Source organism: Dendroctonus ponderosae, unplaced genomic scaffold, assembly GCF_020466585.1.
Source record: "Dendroctonus ponderosae isolate FM_Combo_2020 unplaced genomic scaffold, Dpon_F_20191213v2 Dpon_F_20191213_5, whole genome shotgun sequence".
Classification (NCBI taxonomy): domain Eukaryota; kingdom Metazoa; phylum Arthropoda; class Insecta; order Coleoptera; family Curculionidae; genus Dendroctonus; species Dendroctonus ponderosae.
In genome coordinates this window covers 7710072-7727517 of record NW_026018715.1, presented here as the reverse complement: position 1 = coordinate 7727517, position 17446 = coordinate 7710072, and the positions used below count along the sequence as shown (strand labels likewise).

Below are 17446 nucleotides of genomic sequence, written 5' to 3'. Positions count from 1 at the left end.
ATCTCTGCTGCCGACTGCGCCAATTATTAAACAAACGACCTCCACATAGTGGTTGTGTACCTACAAATGAATCTTAAAACTATTTCATACCCATAGGCGCATCAGTGCTTTCACATCTAATGGTATCGTAGAGAAGGCTTCACTTACCAGAGCGTCTTTCCCTTGGTTAAGTCCATCAAACTGCGCCAAAACCGGGAGAAAAAATAGCAACACACGATGCACTGCATTTATTACTCCACTTACTCTTTCTTTCACTTGACACTGTGGAAAAAATGGGTTGAAAACAAACAAACTGGGAAAATATAAAAATGTAATGTCATCAACAGTATATAAAGATACAAGCTACTTCTTTGGTTACATGTAATTTACACAAATACTACACACTGTCGATGAACACTCGACGAAATGGCACTTGTGGTAACGAAATGTACAACTAATATAGGGTGTTGCTGAATCAGAAAATTCAATAAAACAATCAATTTTTCATTAGTATAGTGAAAAACCTAGCAAATGAGATGGACCCACGAGAGAAAATAAATAAATGCAAGCTTAATGATGACAAGAACCATGGTGGAAAAATGCACCTAAAAAAGTAAACGGATCTTTCTAAGAATTGCACTATTTGGTGTGAAAAATCCATGCAAGCGGAGCTAGTTAGATTAAAATGCTTTGGCTACGTTTGTACTGGTCAGGACAGGGCGACGCCGTGTGGTTTAGTTTTGGGCGGCTTCGGGGGCGGACTAGGCGGTATGTCAGCCTGCTCAACTTCTCCCCTGTGCAGGCTGGTTTCCCGCACTTGGCAGGAATACCTCGTAACTGAGTTGCGCGCATGCAAGAAGCTCAAATTCTCGTTGATGGTCAGACTGCTAAAGTCAGGCATGCTGTCTTTGTGCTTGGCCGGCAGTGGTGGCGGCAAAAGATCCTCTTCACTAATATTAGAGTCAGTAGTACCTAAAGTCATTAACCAATTACACACTTTTCCAATATTCCTCCCAACGGGTCTTCAGACTCACCAATAGAATCTCTATTACTGCTCGTCCCCGAACTGCTGGTCCCCCGAACCTGCAAAGAAATACTGGCCGGTCTGGAAAACTGTCCGCTCGATGGTCTGCTCAGGCGCTTTTCCTTCTCCACTTCCGATCTCAAGGGCCTCTTAGGATGCAGCTGCAAGCGATAAACCTCCAAAAATCATTACATGCTACTACCAACTTGAGTAATTAACTTAATGCGTATCAGCTACCAAAACAACTCAATGTTCTGTTTTCACAATGGAAGAAAAACGATCTTACAAAATGCTTACTTTCACGGAGCAGCAGAATTAACTGCAAATGTTCGTCTAAAGATTTAAAAGTCGAGAGGGAACTAAAGAAGATTAATCTTCAATGCAAGAAATCGGGATTTAAATACAATTCGCAAACATTGACGCATTGTAAGTGCAGGCTTGAAGCCACCAATCCAAACCCTTTCTTACCTCTTGTGTAAGCTCAATGGGTGGAGTTGCAGGTCCATTTCCGGTAGGAGTCGATGCTGCCGATGTAGAAAAACTCTCCTCCATTGTGTACCACTGAGCGGCTCCCGAGCTGGGCGATGACATGCTAACAGTTTCCGTCTTGCTACGTCTTCTCTTCGACATTTTCGTGGACTTTTTATAACTGAGAGACGGCGTCGCCGAGAGGCTTTTAGAGGGTGAGCCGAGCAGGCTTCTCGTGTTGCTCTGCTGCGACACTCGACTAAACACACACAAATTTCATGTTATTTCCTATTTTTTTCCTTCAATGTTTCAATAGATCAAGCAGGTTCAACAAACGCATTTTTCGAATCATCCACTAAACAGAGTGTCCGATAATCGAGTGTTGAATTGCGAAACTGGGGTGTAATAAGTAATAAATCATCCAAAATACGCATGGTTAAGTTTGGTGGTGCACTAAATAACGGACACCCGGTACAGTATTGAAAAACAGTTGTGTTTCCAAAAGATGAGCAAACAAGCATTTCTGGCTACAATACAGAGTTCCCGTTTTTTCAAGAAAATAGAAGAATATAACGCAGTTTTTCCAACTAGCCATACATGTACATGCATGTTGAACTGAACAAGCCCAACATTCATATTTAAAACACATGGAATGGAAGCGAGCATAACTTTCGCATTTTTTCCAACACTGCACTTGTATATTCTGCGGAATCGAATACAAATGCCCAAGCTCCGGCCGAATGCTGAATCACAACAATTCATGCAAAAATGCAAATGTTATTTACCATGTGAAAAACTTAGTTAACTACGCAAATTAACGACGCTAAATGGACACTACTCTACTAAGAAAGGCGTCCTCTGAGTTACTAAACGTGAGTTGGAGCGGCGTAGTCTAAAACGCCCAAAAACACGTAACTTTTGCGTTTGATTCAGCTGAAAGGCTACTTACTCGGGAGTGATGGTTACATCGGAGAGCCTGGTGTCGCTGGTAATACTGTAGTGTCTTCGCATTTGTACTTCTGTTTCCAATTTAATATCACAGTCCTAAACAGAGCAACTTAGAGATCTGGCAGCGGCCACACCAAACCTACTTACTCTTCTGCCGTACTTTTTCTCCACCTCGGCTTTCATAAAAGCGAAACAGTCTTCCATCCTCTTCTGCAAAGGTTGCAAATTGTCGGGCGCTTTCTGCTTGTGAATCTGTACGCACAAATCCAACAGCGGAATTTGATCGGCAATCAAATCTTTCAGTCGATTCACCAACACATCATCTTCAGCGTGGTGTTTCAGATATTCGGCGGTGAAGAATACTTCTTCATAATTTTTGATGCCGCCCATAACTGCAGCGTCCAGAATTCCTACACAGATGCTAAATGTAGCAGCTAAATTACAAGCACTTAGGCACTCACCATTGAGCGTGAGACTCAAAGGATTGATTTGCATGTTCTTGTCCTTGTTGTAAACAGTGATAAAGTTCATCAGCATCTTATTGGACTTGTCCAACGTTTCGATAGCGTTATGCAACGGCGAGATCTCCTTCAGGGTGGTTTTCTCCACCGGGAACCATCGCAAAATTCCCGGTAGAGGGTAAGTGGTTACCAGCTCGGTCTGTTCCAGCCACATGTGCGCAAACTCATTATCAGTAGCGATGTAGGGGTCTTTCCTTTTGATCGGGCGCGAAAATGTGAACTTTTTGATATTATTCACCTTGTAAAATCGCACAATTTGATCGCAAACCGGCTTTCCGGAGAACCGTTGTCGCTTTTCCTCCATAACTGGGTCCACTTTGTTGATTTGAATGACTGCGCCGAAGTGTTAAGGAGACAATCAACTGTGCTAGAAAAGAAGCAAAGAGATAAGCATAGAAAAGGATACATTGTCCATCCGAATTTCGTATTTCATCGCCTGGTGGTGTGAGTTTGTTCAAAAGCTCCGCTTTGGGAAACTCGTTCATGATGCGGGCGTTAAAATCCGCCAAGCGCTCGTACTCTTTGCCTCTGTAAACAAACACTTTGTTCTGCAAAAAGCGCGGAAATCCTTTTCCGTAATATCCCACACGGAAATATTCGGGTTCTAGTCGAGTGTGCCTCATGATGCTGTCGTAGAACTCGGCCAGCCTCTGGTGTAACTCGCTCAAGCGCTCGTAGTCGAAAGTTTCCTTCTCGTACTGCTGTGCGAGTTCCTTGCACTTGTCAATGGCGTATTCCCACATCTGAAACCACATGAATCAGCAGGTTTTCTTCTCGCTAACCTCGGCCACTCACCTTTCCTTTACTGTAGTTATCGATGATTGTATAGTAAAGCACTTCCTTTAATTTTCGATGGCTTTTCGCGTTGTTCATATACTTGTCGCCTTTCAGCAGCGGCGATAGAGATTCGTCGGACCACTGCAAAAGCTTCGTGTGCAGTTCCAAAGTGAATGCAGCCTCTGTGTAGTTGTCACAGTCAATGTGCAAATCAAACAGCTTGTTCAAGTACCGAATGTACATCTCCTTCTTGTTAATCTCCGAGTAGAAGTCCTGAAAGCGAGAAAAACCGATATAAGGATCCGCGTTATAAGCGGCTTCACTGGGGAACAAACCAACAGATTGACGGTACAACTCATGGTGCTCTCCTTGTTGTCGTTTGAGATGATGTACCGATACTCCAACAAACTCTCCATCAGCCTGGCCACGACTTCCACAAACTTGATTCCCTCGTCCCGCATCGTGGTATGTTTCTCGCACAATTCCTTCATAATATTGTAGAACAACTCTTTGTACTCGCAGTCGCCCCGGCCGCCCTCGAACAGGGCGTCCAATTTCACGATCATTTCGTTTTCAAACTCGCCAAAGTTGGCTTTGATGTGGGAGGAGTCGCGCTTTGTGTCCCCGAAACTCTCCAGCTCCAACTTTGACGAGTAGAACTCGCATTGCATCATGTCGAAGAAGATGGGGATCGTGTGAGTGCGTAGCTCCACTTCGGGGATCAGGGTCATTTCGAGAATTAGTCCCACTAGCGATGGCACAAACTGGACCTAAACATTCATATCCAAATATCCATGTATGTTGGAAAATCTGGTAGAGACAATATCGGCATATTGCAGCGTTAGACTATGCGGAATGAAAGAAGTGACGATTAATCGAATAATTTGTGGATGTGGCGCTGAATTCTCTCTTGTATTACGTTTGATAAGTATGTTTTACGCGCTCAGAAAAACTTGTAGTAGTGCTAGTTTACACTTGGAACTGAAAGCTTTAGCCTTATGATTATATTCACTTGCGAATGTGTTAAAGTGATGGTTTCAAACCAACGTAAGTATCCTGTGTCTTATTTGCCAGTTATGATTACTAGTGCATTTTAAGTCTGGCAAATTAAATATTTGCGAAATTAATCAAATGTAACTATTTATTTGTGAACCTTGACTGAAGGTAGCATAGACAAATATACAGATTAGAGATTATATTGGTCTATAATGCCGTGAAAGAATCAGAAAAGTCGGTAAACCGAAAAGGGTGCAACTTATGAACACGACAGTGAAGAAAACTATCAGCATGTCCAGAGTGTTTCAATTTTCAAACGAAAAAATAAACGAGGCTTAAGAACTCTCATAAATAAGTAAGTATTATTAGTAGTCCTGATATACGTGCCGAGCACGTAGAGATAAGGTACAACACTATGCAATTTTTTAAATCCCTTTCCTAACCGAATGTCTTGGTTTCACTTATTAAAAAAAACATTTGAACGTATAATTTTAAAATAAATATCAAACAGTCAACCTTTATGGCAAAAGAATTTGGATTTGATGATTATTTCAAAACAGAAAGTGTGTACATACCTTGTACTGGCCCAAATTGAACCACATGGACCTAATTTCAAAGCCCATTTCCCTACGCATGTCCTTGTATTGATTGACAATGCGCATCCGCTTGTTGAAGGAAAAGTTCTCCAATTGGAGCGCCTCCTGCGTCATAAACGCAATGGCGCAGTAGAAGAAGTTGTTCCACGCATCATGCTCGAACTTCTTGAAGAACCTGTCGCGAATCGTGTGAGAAAAAAACCTGAAACAAACAAAAAAACTGGTTGATTTTGCACAGAAGATGCATAAACTGGCAGTTTACCTTAAGGATTTCAGAATTATGCTATTCTGTAGCATGATCATGTCGCACCAGTCTTTCGGGTAGACCAAACTGCTGCTCACCAGATCCTTGAAAACCACCAGAATTTCCATGAGGAAGTCCAGTTTATCGTAGTCGGTGGTGAATCTTTCGATGTAGTTCTCGTAGTGTTCAGTGGTCATTTGCCGGAACACGTCCAACATTACCGTGGCTAAATGGCTCTGAAAAACGCTTTCAATAACTACAATTCTGATGTGAACAAAACAACATTTACACAGTGGGGATTTTCTCTTTCCATCTTGATGTGGCTCTGGATGATGGTGCGCAAATCCGTCTGGATCACTTCAGTGATGTCGTTGAACGTGGGTCCAATATTCTTCCGGAAAAGCAGCTCTAGTATATCGCTCAGGATTTTGATGCACAATTCCACCTAGAGAAACACGTTGCTAAACTGCAGCCTTAACTACGAGACTGAGAATATTTACAATGTTATAACAAGCTTGTAGCAATTTGGAGGTGTTTGACAATGTGATTGAGTCCTCTCCTCTATGTGGACCAAGAGAACAAAACAAAAGACCAGAGAACGCAATGAACATTGTCAAACAACGCAAGGAAAAGCAAATGATCAATTAACGATAAAAAGCCAAAGAATAAATAATGGTTTAGTGTACTTGTGAGTGGAATGTTCACCTCTTCTGAGTATCCGACGTGCTGATTGACGCAATGCCGGGTCGTGCCGAGCAGCTGAGCCACCTTGGCCACTGATCTGTTTTGTCTGCGCCCATCTTGCCGCATCACAACACCCTACAACCCCCACTACGTACAACTACTGATCCAAAGCCGTGTCTGGCGTTCAGAGATGCTCCGAGTGTTAATGATTAAAATAAAATAACAGTATACTAGTATTAAAAAATAATAAATACATAAAAAAACAATTAAGCTACCCATAGGCGAATTGCCGCCCGGTTAGAGTTTAGGTTTAAGCGGGCGAGGATCAGAAGGATCATTCCATGCTCAGACTCCGGAACCAGATCAACAGTTAATAGTTTGAAGGGTAAGCGTTGTATTAGATAGTTAGAAGTACCTATTCCAATAATTAGTGCTAATTAATTAAGTATGCTAATTTCGAAGCCCTGTTTTTGTCTGTCGTATATATTGATGTGGAAACCGGATATTCAAAATTAGGTTTTTTTTTTATAAATTGCGGCGCCACGACCTGAATAAGGATAAATTCGAGTTTAGAGTATAGATGGTTTGAGGATTTTAGTTGAACGTTTGTAATAACGGGAGAGGCTACTGCAATTTCCAACATTTACGTCTTAGTATATCTGAAATGATTGAACGGACTGGAAGTTTCAGGCGACTGCAAAACAGCCTTTTTGCGCTTTCAACTTTATTTGCTTAAAGCTAAACAGTGTAACAAAAATCCATGTCAAATGAGCTTAAAATGCTATTTGAGCATCTAAAATAGAAAATGTGAAATTTTACTGATCTCAAAGTGGGCCGCTTAAGAAATAGATACTGGCACCAAATAAATAATACATGTTTTCGTTCTCGAAGTTTTAACTTCGATTCTTTATATTTTGCAACCGTTCACTGTTGTATTAGACAAATTAATCAAATAATCACCTCCTTAAATCCGTCGTAGGATTTTGTCCAACCACTTCACACGCACATCCTGTATTTCGATCGGTTAAATGGTTCAAAGGACAGTGAAATATAAAAAATGCAGTCCCCTCTCCTTCTCTTATGATGACAAATGCGAAAAGTTGTTTTCAAAACACAAAGATGCAGGATTGGACCGATTAATCATATTTTCAGCTCTTTCAATCCGTCATAGGATTTTGCCCATCCACTTCACACGCACATCTAGTATTACAATCGGCTAAAGATTTAAAAAGGACACTAAAATTAAAAAATTACCTCCGGGTCTTATTATGAAAAAATGCGAAAAGTTGTTACAAAGCAAAACGATGCAGTATAATTCAAGCATCCAACTTGCGCTGGTAAATTTAGAGCTCGTCGCTCAAATTTCTTGATTTCGAAGCACTTTTCCTAACCGCTAGTCCTTAACTTTGTCCAGATACAGTTATCCGAAGACCCGGCCGAAAAAAGAGGACCACTTTGGGGATTTCATAAACTGCAAAATCAGTAAAAAAGACAACGCTTCGCGTTTTCGTATATCCGTCTACTGGCCCTCCTGCAACTTAATACTCGCAATTCGTGCCTTGTTTGTTAAATTGCAAACCAAATCAAACTCTACCACGCAACCCAAAACCCGTGCAACAAACAGGATAATAACTATTAGGTGCAAACTAAACAACGAGCTAAGAGGAAGAAACATTCGTAAATAAGAAAACATAATAGGGAAGAGATACCTAGAGGTGTACTTGGAACGGTGGCCAAGGTGTCTCAGTGCAAGAAGGTTCATTTCTGTTTTCGACATCCTTGAAAAAGAAAAAGGCATGCACGTAATTACATGTGGGTGTACTGGTGACGATGGGTGGTGAAAACAGAACGGAAAAAACAATTAGAATACCTGCATTGGTTGCACGCTCAAGAGAAAATTCGTTTCAGTAATTGTATTCTGATTGTTTTTGCAACTTCTAAACGACAACGAATGCTTTACTTACATTTGTACAGTAACAGTTAGATGATGAAGACGAGAACGAACTGTAAAAGTGCTAGGTTATAGTTTTCAGGGTGATTTTAGCGGATGAAACAAGACTTCGGCCGTGCAACGAGCAGGGCGGCAGACCAACGGCTTTTCTGCCGCCTTTTCGTTGGCTGACTCGGTAGCCTGTTCTGAACTTGCCAAAATACACGATTAGACACTAATACTTTCTATACATGAAGGCACACACGTTTATTTACAAAAATGCAAAATTATTGTTTTTTTACAAAGGGTTTTTTTACAAGGACATTCCTCATGGGATACCTAATAGGGCTGTAACGGTGGCATATAAATGAATAGTCACTTGGACGTATGTCCGACTTTGCTATTTCAGAAATTAATAAGCTGGAAAGTGGCAGACTTGCAAACCAACTTGAAATATCGCTTCAAATTTACCTCACAAAACTATTATGATTTTTTATTCAATAGATGCCGTTCTCTATACGCGTAAATATCGCCCTGCCTTTTCGAAAGACAAATAACGGACAAAACAAGTATTTGAGCAAAATCGGTCATACATCCTCAAAATCACGCTATATTGCAGTGAAATCGAATAAATGAATTGCCGAGTAAATGACAATGTTTGAAATGAAACATTAAATTCGAAGCTGAAAGCCAAACACTGATTCGCTGGTACTCACCTCGTCCTTGGCCTCGAGCAAAGCTTTCACTTGGTTGGTAATCAATGGGAACATTATCTGCCTGCAGTCCGGGTACAGGCAGAGTTTGCTGTGAACGATATCGTTGATAGTCATCATCTTCTGTTTCGTCAACCTCCCTGGGGGAATGCTCATCAGTAGATCGCAGAGAATGATGCTGGAAAACCATCGTTCCGCATTGAGGTAATCAAACAACCATTAACGAACTTTTACCTTAATTCGCACTTGTCAAAAATCAGCAAAAAATCCGGAATGGTATTGGGAAAATACTTCAAGCAAGCGCCTTGTTCACGCAAAACTTTATCGTTATCGGAGGACATCATGTAGATGATATCGCGCAACAGTTCCCGCACGCTCTCATCGAACTCATCTTCTGGGTTAATTTCTGGATAGACCTCCAAGAAGAGAATGCGCGACCGGGACACAAACCTCATGATGTACTGCAACGCTTTCATTGTTTTGAATATTAAATTATCGTTGGTGGCAATTGTACTGTAGCTGGCCTTGCCGATCACTGACTTAAGGATGGAGATCAGTTTTCTGAAGTAAAATTGATGCTCAAGAGCCTTAAATCTGGCAGCAGGACAAAAACTTACTTGTAGGCCAAAGTGGCACTAAAGCTCTCTTTAATGTACATATCGAGGACTGGCTCAAAGTGAAGATACTTCCAGTCGTTGGTCACCAGGCTTATAATATGCAACAAGCACTCGAATACCATGATGTCGTATTTATCGTTGTCCGGCTCGTCCATCAGGATGTTAAACAGAGCGTCCAAAATATCTTGCAGAAACTTGACGATTTCCTCGCCCACCACATGCATGAAGTTCTGCAGCGATTCTGATATAGTGTGTTTGTGAGTGGCCCAGTTCAACAGGCCCAAGAGATTAACTGAAAGCAGCATGCTCTAGAGCTCCAATTTGCTTAATCCAGCTAAACCTTACCGTTCTGAGTCAGTTTGGTGGAGCAGATATTAGAAGAGATATTGAAGCAGTCCTTGGTGCTAGCGACTAACCCTGGTACTTGCGGTTTCGAGTTGTCTAATCTTTCACTGACGAAACACGGCAACTTAAAATAATCCAAGCTGCTCTCGTCGTACTTCTTAGAGTCAATCTTGTAGACGATTAGGTTGTGCACAGCATCGGAGAGAGTAACTCCATTTTCTTGCATAAGCTTCACGTAACTCATAGCAAACGGCTTCTCGCTTTTGTCTTTCGCCTCGTTGGAAGAGCGATGCTTGAAGGTGAACTTCAAATGGCTCGATTTGAACTCTTCGATTCGCAGGGCGATTTTGAAGGTTTCATGCCACTGGGGTTTGTCCTCATGGTAGTAAATCACTGAACGATACTCGCTGGTCTCTTCTATTTGACGCTTAACTCCACCGCCCAAGCTTATAACGCCCTGAAAGAATCAACACTTAGTAAACGCCAAACGATGTGGCGTAGATCTTCCCCCGTTAGCTCAAATTGCCAGTGGAGGAATTCCGGAGAAGCTCACTCGGAATCTGCTGCATTTTGCACAGGTTGGTGGGTGACAAAGGAAAAAATTGACACGCAAGAGATTACAAAGTAATATTTTAGGGCAGTACACCCTGAAATAGTAAACACTGGTTCTAGTGTATCACAGATCTCCCGCTTGGTTTATTGCCTTTTTCTTCGCAAATTGAAAAACACAAGTGAGCCTAAAATGCCCCTGTAATCCAAAGAAAACGCACTGGTCCTTACGACAAAAGAGTTGTTGAGAGCGATAAAAGAACAATCCAAACGTACGATAAGAAAATGTTATTCAAACCGCTCGACAATTTGTCTTCTTAGTCATGCCGAATCACACGGCAGTTTAATGCAATTCATTACACGTTTATTTATTTTCAAGATTTTATGTACTTACAGGAATAGTTTGGCCTTTTTCATTGCAAACTTTCACCACCACTTCGACGTTTTTCTCGCTGGTTTTATTGCCTTTCGAAAATTCGCCATTCACAATGGTCAAATAGAGATCGTTTCTCACATCACCCGGGAGAATCACTTCGGGAAATCCCATCTTTCGGGCCCGCGACACATTGCCGAGCACCAAATGCGGGTTCTCTTCTCTGACCTACACAAATCATAGAATGAACTAAGTTTCAAGACTCAACGCAATTTGATGTTTAGACCATTATATTGCTATTTTAATGTCTGCAAGCTGATTCGCCTATGAACGTTTTTCCTTAAAGCTTAGTGAAACTTAAGAGAATTTGCTTTCCTTCCTTTTATTTCTGCCTGGGACATATTATAAAATTATAAACATATAAAAGACTGGAAAACTCATCGATTATTTCCACTGAACTGGCGATATTTGATATTGCTTTTATTGTACGATCGATATTTACATCGGCAATTATTTCTGAAACGCTGAGATAAACCCGCAAACTTGACAGTAATTCTCCATAAATTCATTAATTATTGCCGGTCGTAAAAATGTCTCATTTATCCACTGTATCATTCACACAATAATTATATTTCACCTGCTTTAGATCTCCTCTGAGTAGCTTCATGCTGACAAACAGAGCGGGATTCTTGTGCTCAATCCGCTCTTTGGTGATTATCTTCCTTAGGGTTTGGTCCAGATTGTCCTTCTCACAGCTGCAAGTCAGATCTACTTTGCAAATATCGAAAAAATGCTGTGTGTCGACTTTACCTTACAAAAGGAACTGCAAATTCCTTTTCGAGATCGGTGTCCACCTTTGAGTGCATGCAACTGGTTACATCCATGGCGGCCACTCCGCAGGGCCTTCGCATGCTTTCATAGGAAGTTTTTCTATTGGTTACGCTCAGAGAACTCCGACGATGATCCACTTCTTTCACGTCCATCAAGCCGATGCGCACCACGTAACATACTAGGTAGATTTTCTCTCTTGCCAAGTCCTTTTTGCCCAAATCCTGCGATCAAATGCAGTGGCGTTTAATATCAACATTTATATTTAAATGAAAAGTTGTCACGCACTGTAAACATCACTCTAAGGTTGTACATCTCATCAATATCACTCATCAGGCCCTCTTTCGTCCAGTGCACCACATAGCTCTCAGTGATTGGCTTAAACTCTTTGGCGTCGTAAAGGCACATCAGTAGCTGAGCATCTTCACTTATCTTCCCGGTGAAATTCTTCACAGCCACCAGGAAAATGTTGGAGTATTGTTGGATGGCCGATTTCGGCTGCTCATTTTTTTCGTCAGTCTGCAATGCCATGAATCTTTTACCCGTTATTCATGAAATAGAATTAGTGGAAACTTAGTGGATTTGGATTGGATGAACTCGAAGATGGGATTAGGGTAACTTGAACAGGGTGGGCCAAATTGGATTCTATTAAATGGGAACTTCTATTTCTATATCAGGTAAACAAAAACTAATGTCGGTGTATGAGTATCGATTTTCATGACCAAATTAATGACGAAAACAGTATGTCAATGTATCTCTAACAATTACAGATTTACAGGGTATATTCCAGAAAACTACACTTTTGGAAAGACTCTCTAACTCTTTTTCTGTGACTTCTTAAATTTGCGCCGGAAACATTTCCAAATCACTTTTTCACGTAGTATTCAATAATGTAAGTTTCATTGCGGTAAGTAAATATTTTCCTAGTTATTAACAAAAAAGATTTTTAACGCTGTATTTTGTCATATTAAACTTGCGCTTGACATTATCTTTACAAAAATATAGCACATTCTATGTTTTTCTTACGTTTTCTATGAAATATAGGAGTTTAAACCTTATTCAAGTTTAGATGACTCGATCAAAGCGGGCACTTGAAGTCTACTTGAAAAAAATAATAATTAAACCTTTATATTTCACGGAATAGTTGAGCTGAGAAAAATAGAGAATGTGCTAAATTTTTGGAAAGGTAATTTCAAGTGCAAATATATATAAAGAGTCTCATTTAAAAATATGCCTTTTTTGCTAATAACTCGGAAAGTATTTGCTTACCTCAAATGAAACTTACATTAGTGTATACAACATGAAAAAGTGCTTTGGAAATGGATAGAGTTAGAGCGTCTCACAAACTGCAGATTTGTGGAAAATACCCTATATATGCCCTATATAATATCTCGTAAACGAGTAAATTTGTTGGCATAAGGTTTTCGTCATAAAATTCGAGGCTCAAACACCGACATCAGTTTTCGTGCATCTGCTATAGAAATAAGAGTTTCCCTTCAAAAATGTCTAATTTGACCACCCTGTACAGTAATACAGTAATGTACGGAATAACAATCAGAACAAAAATTTTGCAAAATCCGGTCGAATTATACAAATTGCAATTTCAAGGTACGGTTTGTTTTTTGTCTGTAGATTTCTTAGAATAATCGCTACGTGGGGGGTCAATTCAGTTTTTCCGACTCTTAATTGGGCATTTTCCTGAACAGGTTTAGCTTGGTCATTGGAATTCTGATTTTCTCCTGTAATATTAGCAATTATCTAATCTCTTCTAAGATATCTATATCCAAATTTGCATCATCATCACCTCTTCTCAGTTTTTAAGTTATTTTTCCTCTATCGGATCATCAGCATGACTCACTCTGTTCAGTAACTCTCTGGTAAGTACTCAGAATTCTTTGAAACTTAAGTATCGAAGCTTCTTCATCAAATCATCATTCATGACTGGTAGAAATAATTGTGAGCGGCTATCCTTCAAACATTGCGCAATGTTTCCAACTTTGTGTGAAAGAACCTGCCGCAGTAACTTTTTCCGATATGAAACTTTGGCTAGTAGAAACATTACTGGAATATTATCATTATAGCTGAAAAACTCTTTTCAATCACTCAATCAGGGGATAGTGAGCTTTCTTTTGGAAGATGCATGATTTAAACTGAATATATGCATACCACCCGCAGTGTACTATGTGTAAATGTACGGTTCGGATTATACATAGAGTAGTTTAGATTATCCATACATTACTGTACTATCAATGTTTTACCTTGGTTCTGTTATTCATCCGCTCAGTGGCAGCTTTGTGGCAGTTAAACAACTGGATGGTGCTCGTAACATCTGGATTAATCAGATGACCACTTTTATCCCGGACTACCAGATCCAGATTGAGCCTGCGATTGCCCAAGTCGATTTCTTCAGCAGCCTGCTTGGTGACTCGCTTGATTTCATCGATGGGCAAAGTGCCACTGACGATTTTGCTTCGCAATCCAATCAGTTCATAGATCTGGTTCTTGATATCCTCGAAGCGATCATCGTGCGTCTACAAGTCGAAGCAAAACTCAACCCCAAGCTCTTTGCCGCAGGCAAACTGTTGATGAAACACTTACAACATACAAGTTTTTCCAGTGGCCGCCCCATTCCCGAAGAACCGACGTGATTTCATGGCAGATTGCCGGGTCTTTGAAGACGGGAAGACCACAGTCGAATTTTTCGCAGGGTTTGCGATGCACGTAGCTTTTGGGAAATAATCCGAGTACATGACGCTTGCTGATCACGTAGCCGTAGTACCAATCATTTTCTTCCTCTAATATTCGCACCGCATCTCCAACGGTTAGCTTCAATTTGAAAGCCTCTGGTTCGTTGTAGTTGTAAATAGCTAAACACAACATGCTTTTTCTGTACCCCAATTAAAAAAGGCCTTAAATAAACAGCAAACGGTGGAAAGTTCAAGGTGGTTGTCAACTAAGGGCAAAAGCAAATTGGGAATAAATGTGACAATTATTTGCGATTAATGTTGCTTACATTTCCTAGCTAAGAATCACAGGCAGATAATCATCTTTTAAGGCATCGACCTTTGAAGCTCAGGCTGACTTGAACGCAAGATAATTCCTGTATCTTGTAGTTAATTATGTTAAATCAACAAAGTGTGATCATAATCGATAGGAAAGTGTTATACATGAGGGAAGGCCCCTCATTGCAAGCGCAGCATTAATGTAGGGTTCATCCGGCTTGATTAGGGTCAATTGCAGGGATTCGAGCTAATTTAAGTGAGCAAGAGTTAGCCGTGTGACCTCATGATGATCGAATCAATTAAAAATAAACGCACGTACAGTCTTGAATTCTAGGACATTCACGTTACTTGCGACATTATTTTATGTGTGAATCAACTAAATTGACGTTCACCCAGTCGATTCCGTTTGTAGGCAAAAGAGGGTATAGTTGATAAGTAAAAACCGCAGCCGAACGGATGTCGTCTTTTCATATTTAAACGATAATTGAGTATAATTAATCCATCCAGGAGGGATGTGCTGGGATGAGTTTATAAATAAATTGGCAATATCGGCTCTGTTTCTTACCTATTCCGAAGCTGTGAGTCTCCTCAACGCCACTCCAACCGGTCATTTTATCCGGCTATCGTCAAAGTCCCAGGAAAACTGCCAACAACTTAAAACAAACCATTTTTCACTTTAAATTCCATTCAAGCTGTATACAACCATCGGCCATGTCTAACATAGATAAAGACAAGTATAGATAGCCCACTACCTTGCACATTGTGGAAACGACGTTCACCGTCGCCATCTAACATTCCTACCATGAAGTTATTTTTGATCTTCTTGCAGGTGTGCGTCTCTACTATCGTATATTCAGAGTATGTGTCCTTGCTATTGTGGGCGTCTTTATCTCGTCTCGTCTTTATCTATGGGGCGACCCATTAAGAGACAGGGTGACCAGGTGTGCTGATTTATCGCCAAATTGGTCGAAATAGAATTCTTAACGGATCTGTGGTGATTAGAGAGACGTATTTTTTTGAATCACTAACTGCTTTTTTTTGCTTTTACAATGAATTTTTAAATACCATGTTATTAAGCAAAATTTTACTAAAATGGAGATAATCTGCCAACGTCGCAAGTAAAAAAAAAACAATTTACGGCGCATATGCAGCGTTTCAAGCTGCATTCCACGAGCTAATAAAAAATGGGTAGTTCTATTTAAAAAAATGTACTTTGATCTTGCCTCGCTTTTCTGAGACACTCTGTATCAGATAAGATATTTTTGAATGTGCGCACTTTGTGCGCCATCAACTTTTATATGAAACTATTTTTCGAAAGTTCAACACCATCGGAAATAATGGACTCTATCGCACTAAAAAACCACCCTGTATATTAAATTATAAAAATTTCTATAATCCATAGAAATGTGTACAGATTTCAAGATGTGTTAATTTCAGGCAACCATAGAAAATGGTAAGTAAAAAAAAACTAGTTTTAGGAGTCGGGTTTCCTAAACCCAATTGATAGGGTCGAAACCCGCCCTGGAGATGCCTGAGATTAGCGCATTTCGAGACCTGTACGTGGTTACATTAGAAACTTTTGTCGGCTCAAATTATACCGAAAGTGTAATTTTCTATTCATTTCAGTAATAACTTACTTATGCAAAATCAAAACCTGTTTATACAAAAAAATAATTAATATAAAAGTTCAGAATGCTTATCTCAATATTGGCTAACAAAGTACAAATTTGCCTCAAACTTTTAAAAATATTGTAAAAGTTAAATACAAAATTCTTAATTGTGGATTTTCGACAGATAGCCTAGACGTGTTTTTTTGTAGCTGCAATAAACTTGAAAAGGTTGAACATCTTATGCACCCTAAAATAATGTATAGAAAACCGTGAGCTCTAAATGCTGAGGTATAAATAGAAAATTGATGGTGGAATAAACATAAATAAATAACATAAAACATTTCTTTCTCCTGTTGGCACAATGAGTTTATCAATTATAAATTGAGTACAGAGAAAAGCTATTAATTGAGGAACAAAGTAACTTCACGTTCCTTTACTTCCAAAAGTAAAAAATAAATTTTTTATCAACAAGTAGGATTTAGACTTTAAGAAACTTTTTTTTCGATGCTTTTTTTTCTTCAATTTTCGATTTTCGTTGGCTGTGAATCTTTTGTTTCACCTTTTTCTTCCTTCGTTTCCCCTTTTTGTCAGTTTTCGTCCTTTCATTTTGACCAATAATATCACCTTTAGGTTTGTTTTTTATTTCCTCAGGTGCCAATAAATTAGCATCACTAATTGCAACTGGAGCCACTTCTTCCATGCTAACTGCCGGCAATTTCTTGATGACTTTCAGTTCGGGTATGGCAGCTGTGGCTGTAAAATGGAAGTTGGAAAGAGAATCTAGTTTTGCAAACAGACCCTTCATCATTTGTTTAAGCTCTTTATGAGATTCCGGTTCTTCTTCCTGTTGTTCTTGGTTATCTTGATTAAACGCCGCCTGTTGGCTCAAGTAATCCTTCTCATATATAGGGTTGCTCATTAGTGCGTCAAAGTGCGATATCTCAGTAAATATGAACTTTACAAGAAAATACGTCCTACGAAAGTTTTTCATGTTTAAAAGGTCCACATTTTAAAATTACTTTCCAATATACGGGGTGTATCATAAACGTGTGGTAGTTACCAACTTTGGTTTTTTAAATGGAACCGCCCCTTTTTTCATTCATTTTCAGATTTGTCGTCAAAATTTAAGTTAAGTTTGTGTCAAACGTTTTACCTGAAAAATTTACGATTTCCGAGTTATTCGTAAAAATGTGAAAGTTTTGACAGCTACTGGGTTCCACAGAAATCGATGCTGTACACTAC

The 17446-nt window shown here is 39.8% G+C and overlaps 2 protein-coding genes across 5 annotated transcripts in view; both read right to left on the bottom strand.

The window, feature by feature from the left end:
• Positions 1–296: 296 nt before the first annotated feature.
• On the bottom strand, positions 297–15338 carry LOC109539564 (dedicator of cytokinesis protein 2). 4 transcript variants are annotated; one of them, XM_019907383.2, is made up of 24 exons: positions 15160–15337; positions 14191–14459; positions 13851–14123; positions 11881–12111; positions 11575–11816; positions 11402–11519; positions 10786–10992; positions 9843–10299; positions 9498–9789; positions 9115–9441; positions 8884–9058; positions 6259–6372; positions 5843–5998; positions 5572–5789; positions 5289–5511; positions 4053–4487; positions 3736–3990; positions 3347–3683; positions 2881–3273; positions 2567–2829; positions 2421–2515; positions 1472–1730; positions 1014–1179; positions 297–951 (listed from the first exon to the last, which is right to left on the bottom strand). In XM_019907383.2, exons 1-24 carry the CDS (start codon positions 15203–15205, stop codon positions 689–691), a joined length of 5814 nt encoding a protein of 1937 aa, XP_019762942.2. In that variant the 5' UTR covers positions 15206–15337; the 3' UTR covers positions 297–688. The 4 variants fall into 4 exon arrangements, with proteins under 4 accessions (XP_019762942.2, XP_019762943.2, XP_019762944.2 ...); XM_019907384.2 differs by having other exon boundaries at positions 1014–1164; XM_019907385.2 differs by lacking the exon at positions 6259–6372.
• A 625-nt stretch (positions 15339–15963) lies between these two features.
• The window catches only part of LOC109539521 (U3 small nucleolar ribonucleoprotein protein MPP10), a 3667-nt gene continuing 2184 nt past the window's right edge, over positions 15964–17446 (bottom strand). The window contains exon 4 of the mRNA XM_019907302.2: positions 15964–17112. Within this exon, the coding sequence (XP_019762861.2) occupies positions 16683–17112 (430 nt within the window). The 3' untranslated portion in view covers positions 15964–16682. The remainder of the gene's footprint in view (positions 17113–17446) is intronic.

Coding starts and splice junctions, on each gene's coding strand:
- LOC109539564 (XM_019907383.2), bottom strand. CDS start 15,205: ATGACCGGTTGGAGTGGCGTTGAGGAGACTCACAGCTTCGGAATAG. Junction 12,112..13,850: donor GGATGAATAACAGAACCAAG/GTAAAACATTGA, acceptor ATGGCATTGCAG/ACTGACGAAAAAAATGAGCA. Junction 1,180..1,471: donor CCATTGAGCTTACACAAGAG/GTAAGAAAGGGT, acceptor TGATTTTTGGAG/GTTTATCGCTTGCAGCTGCA.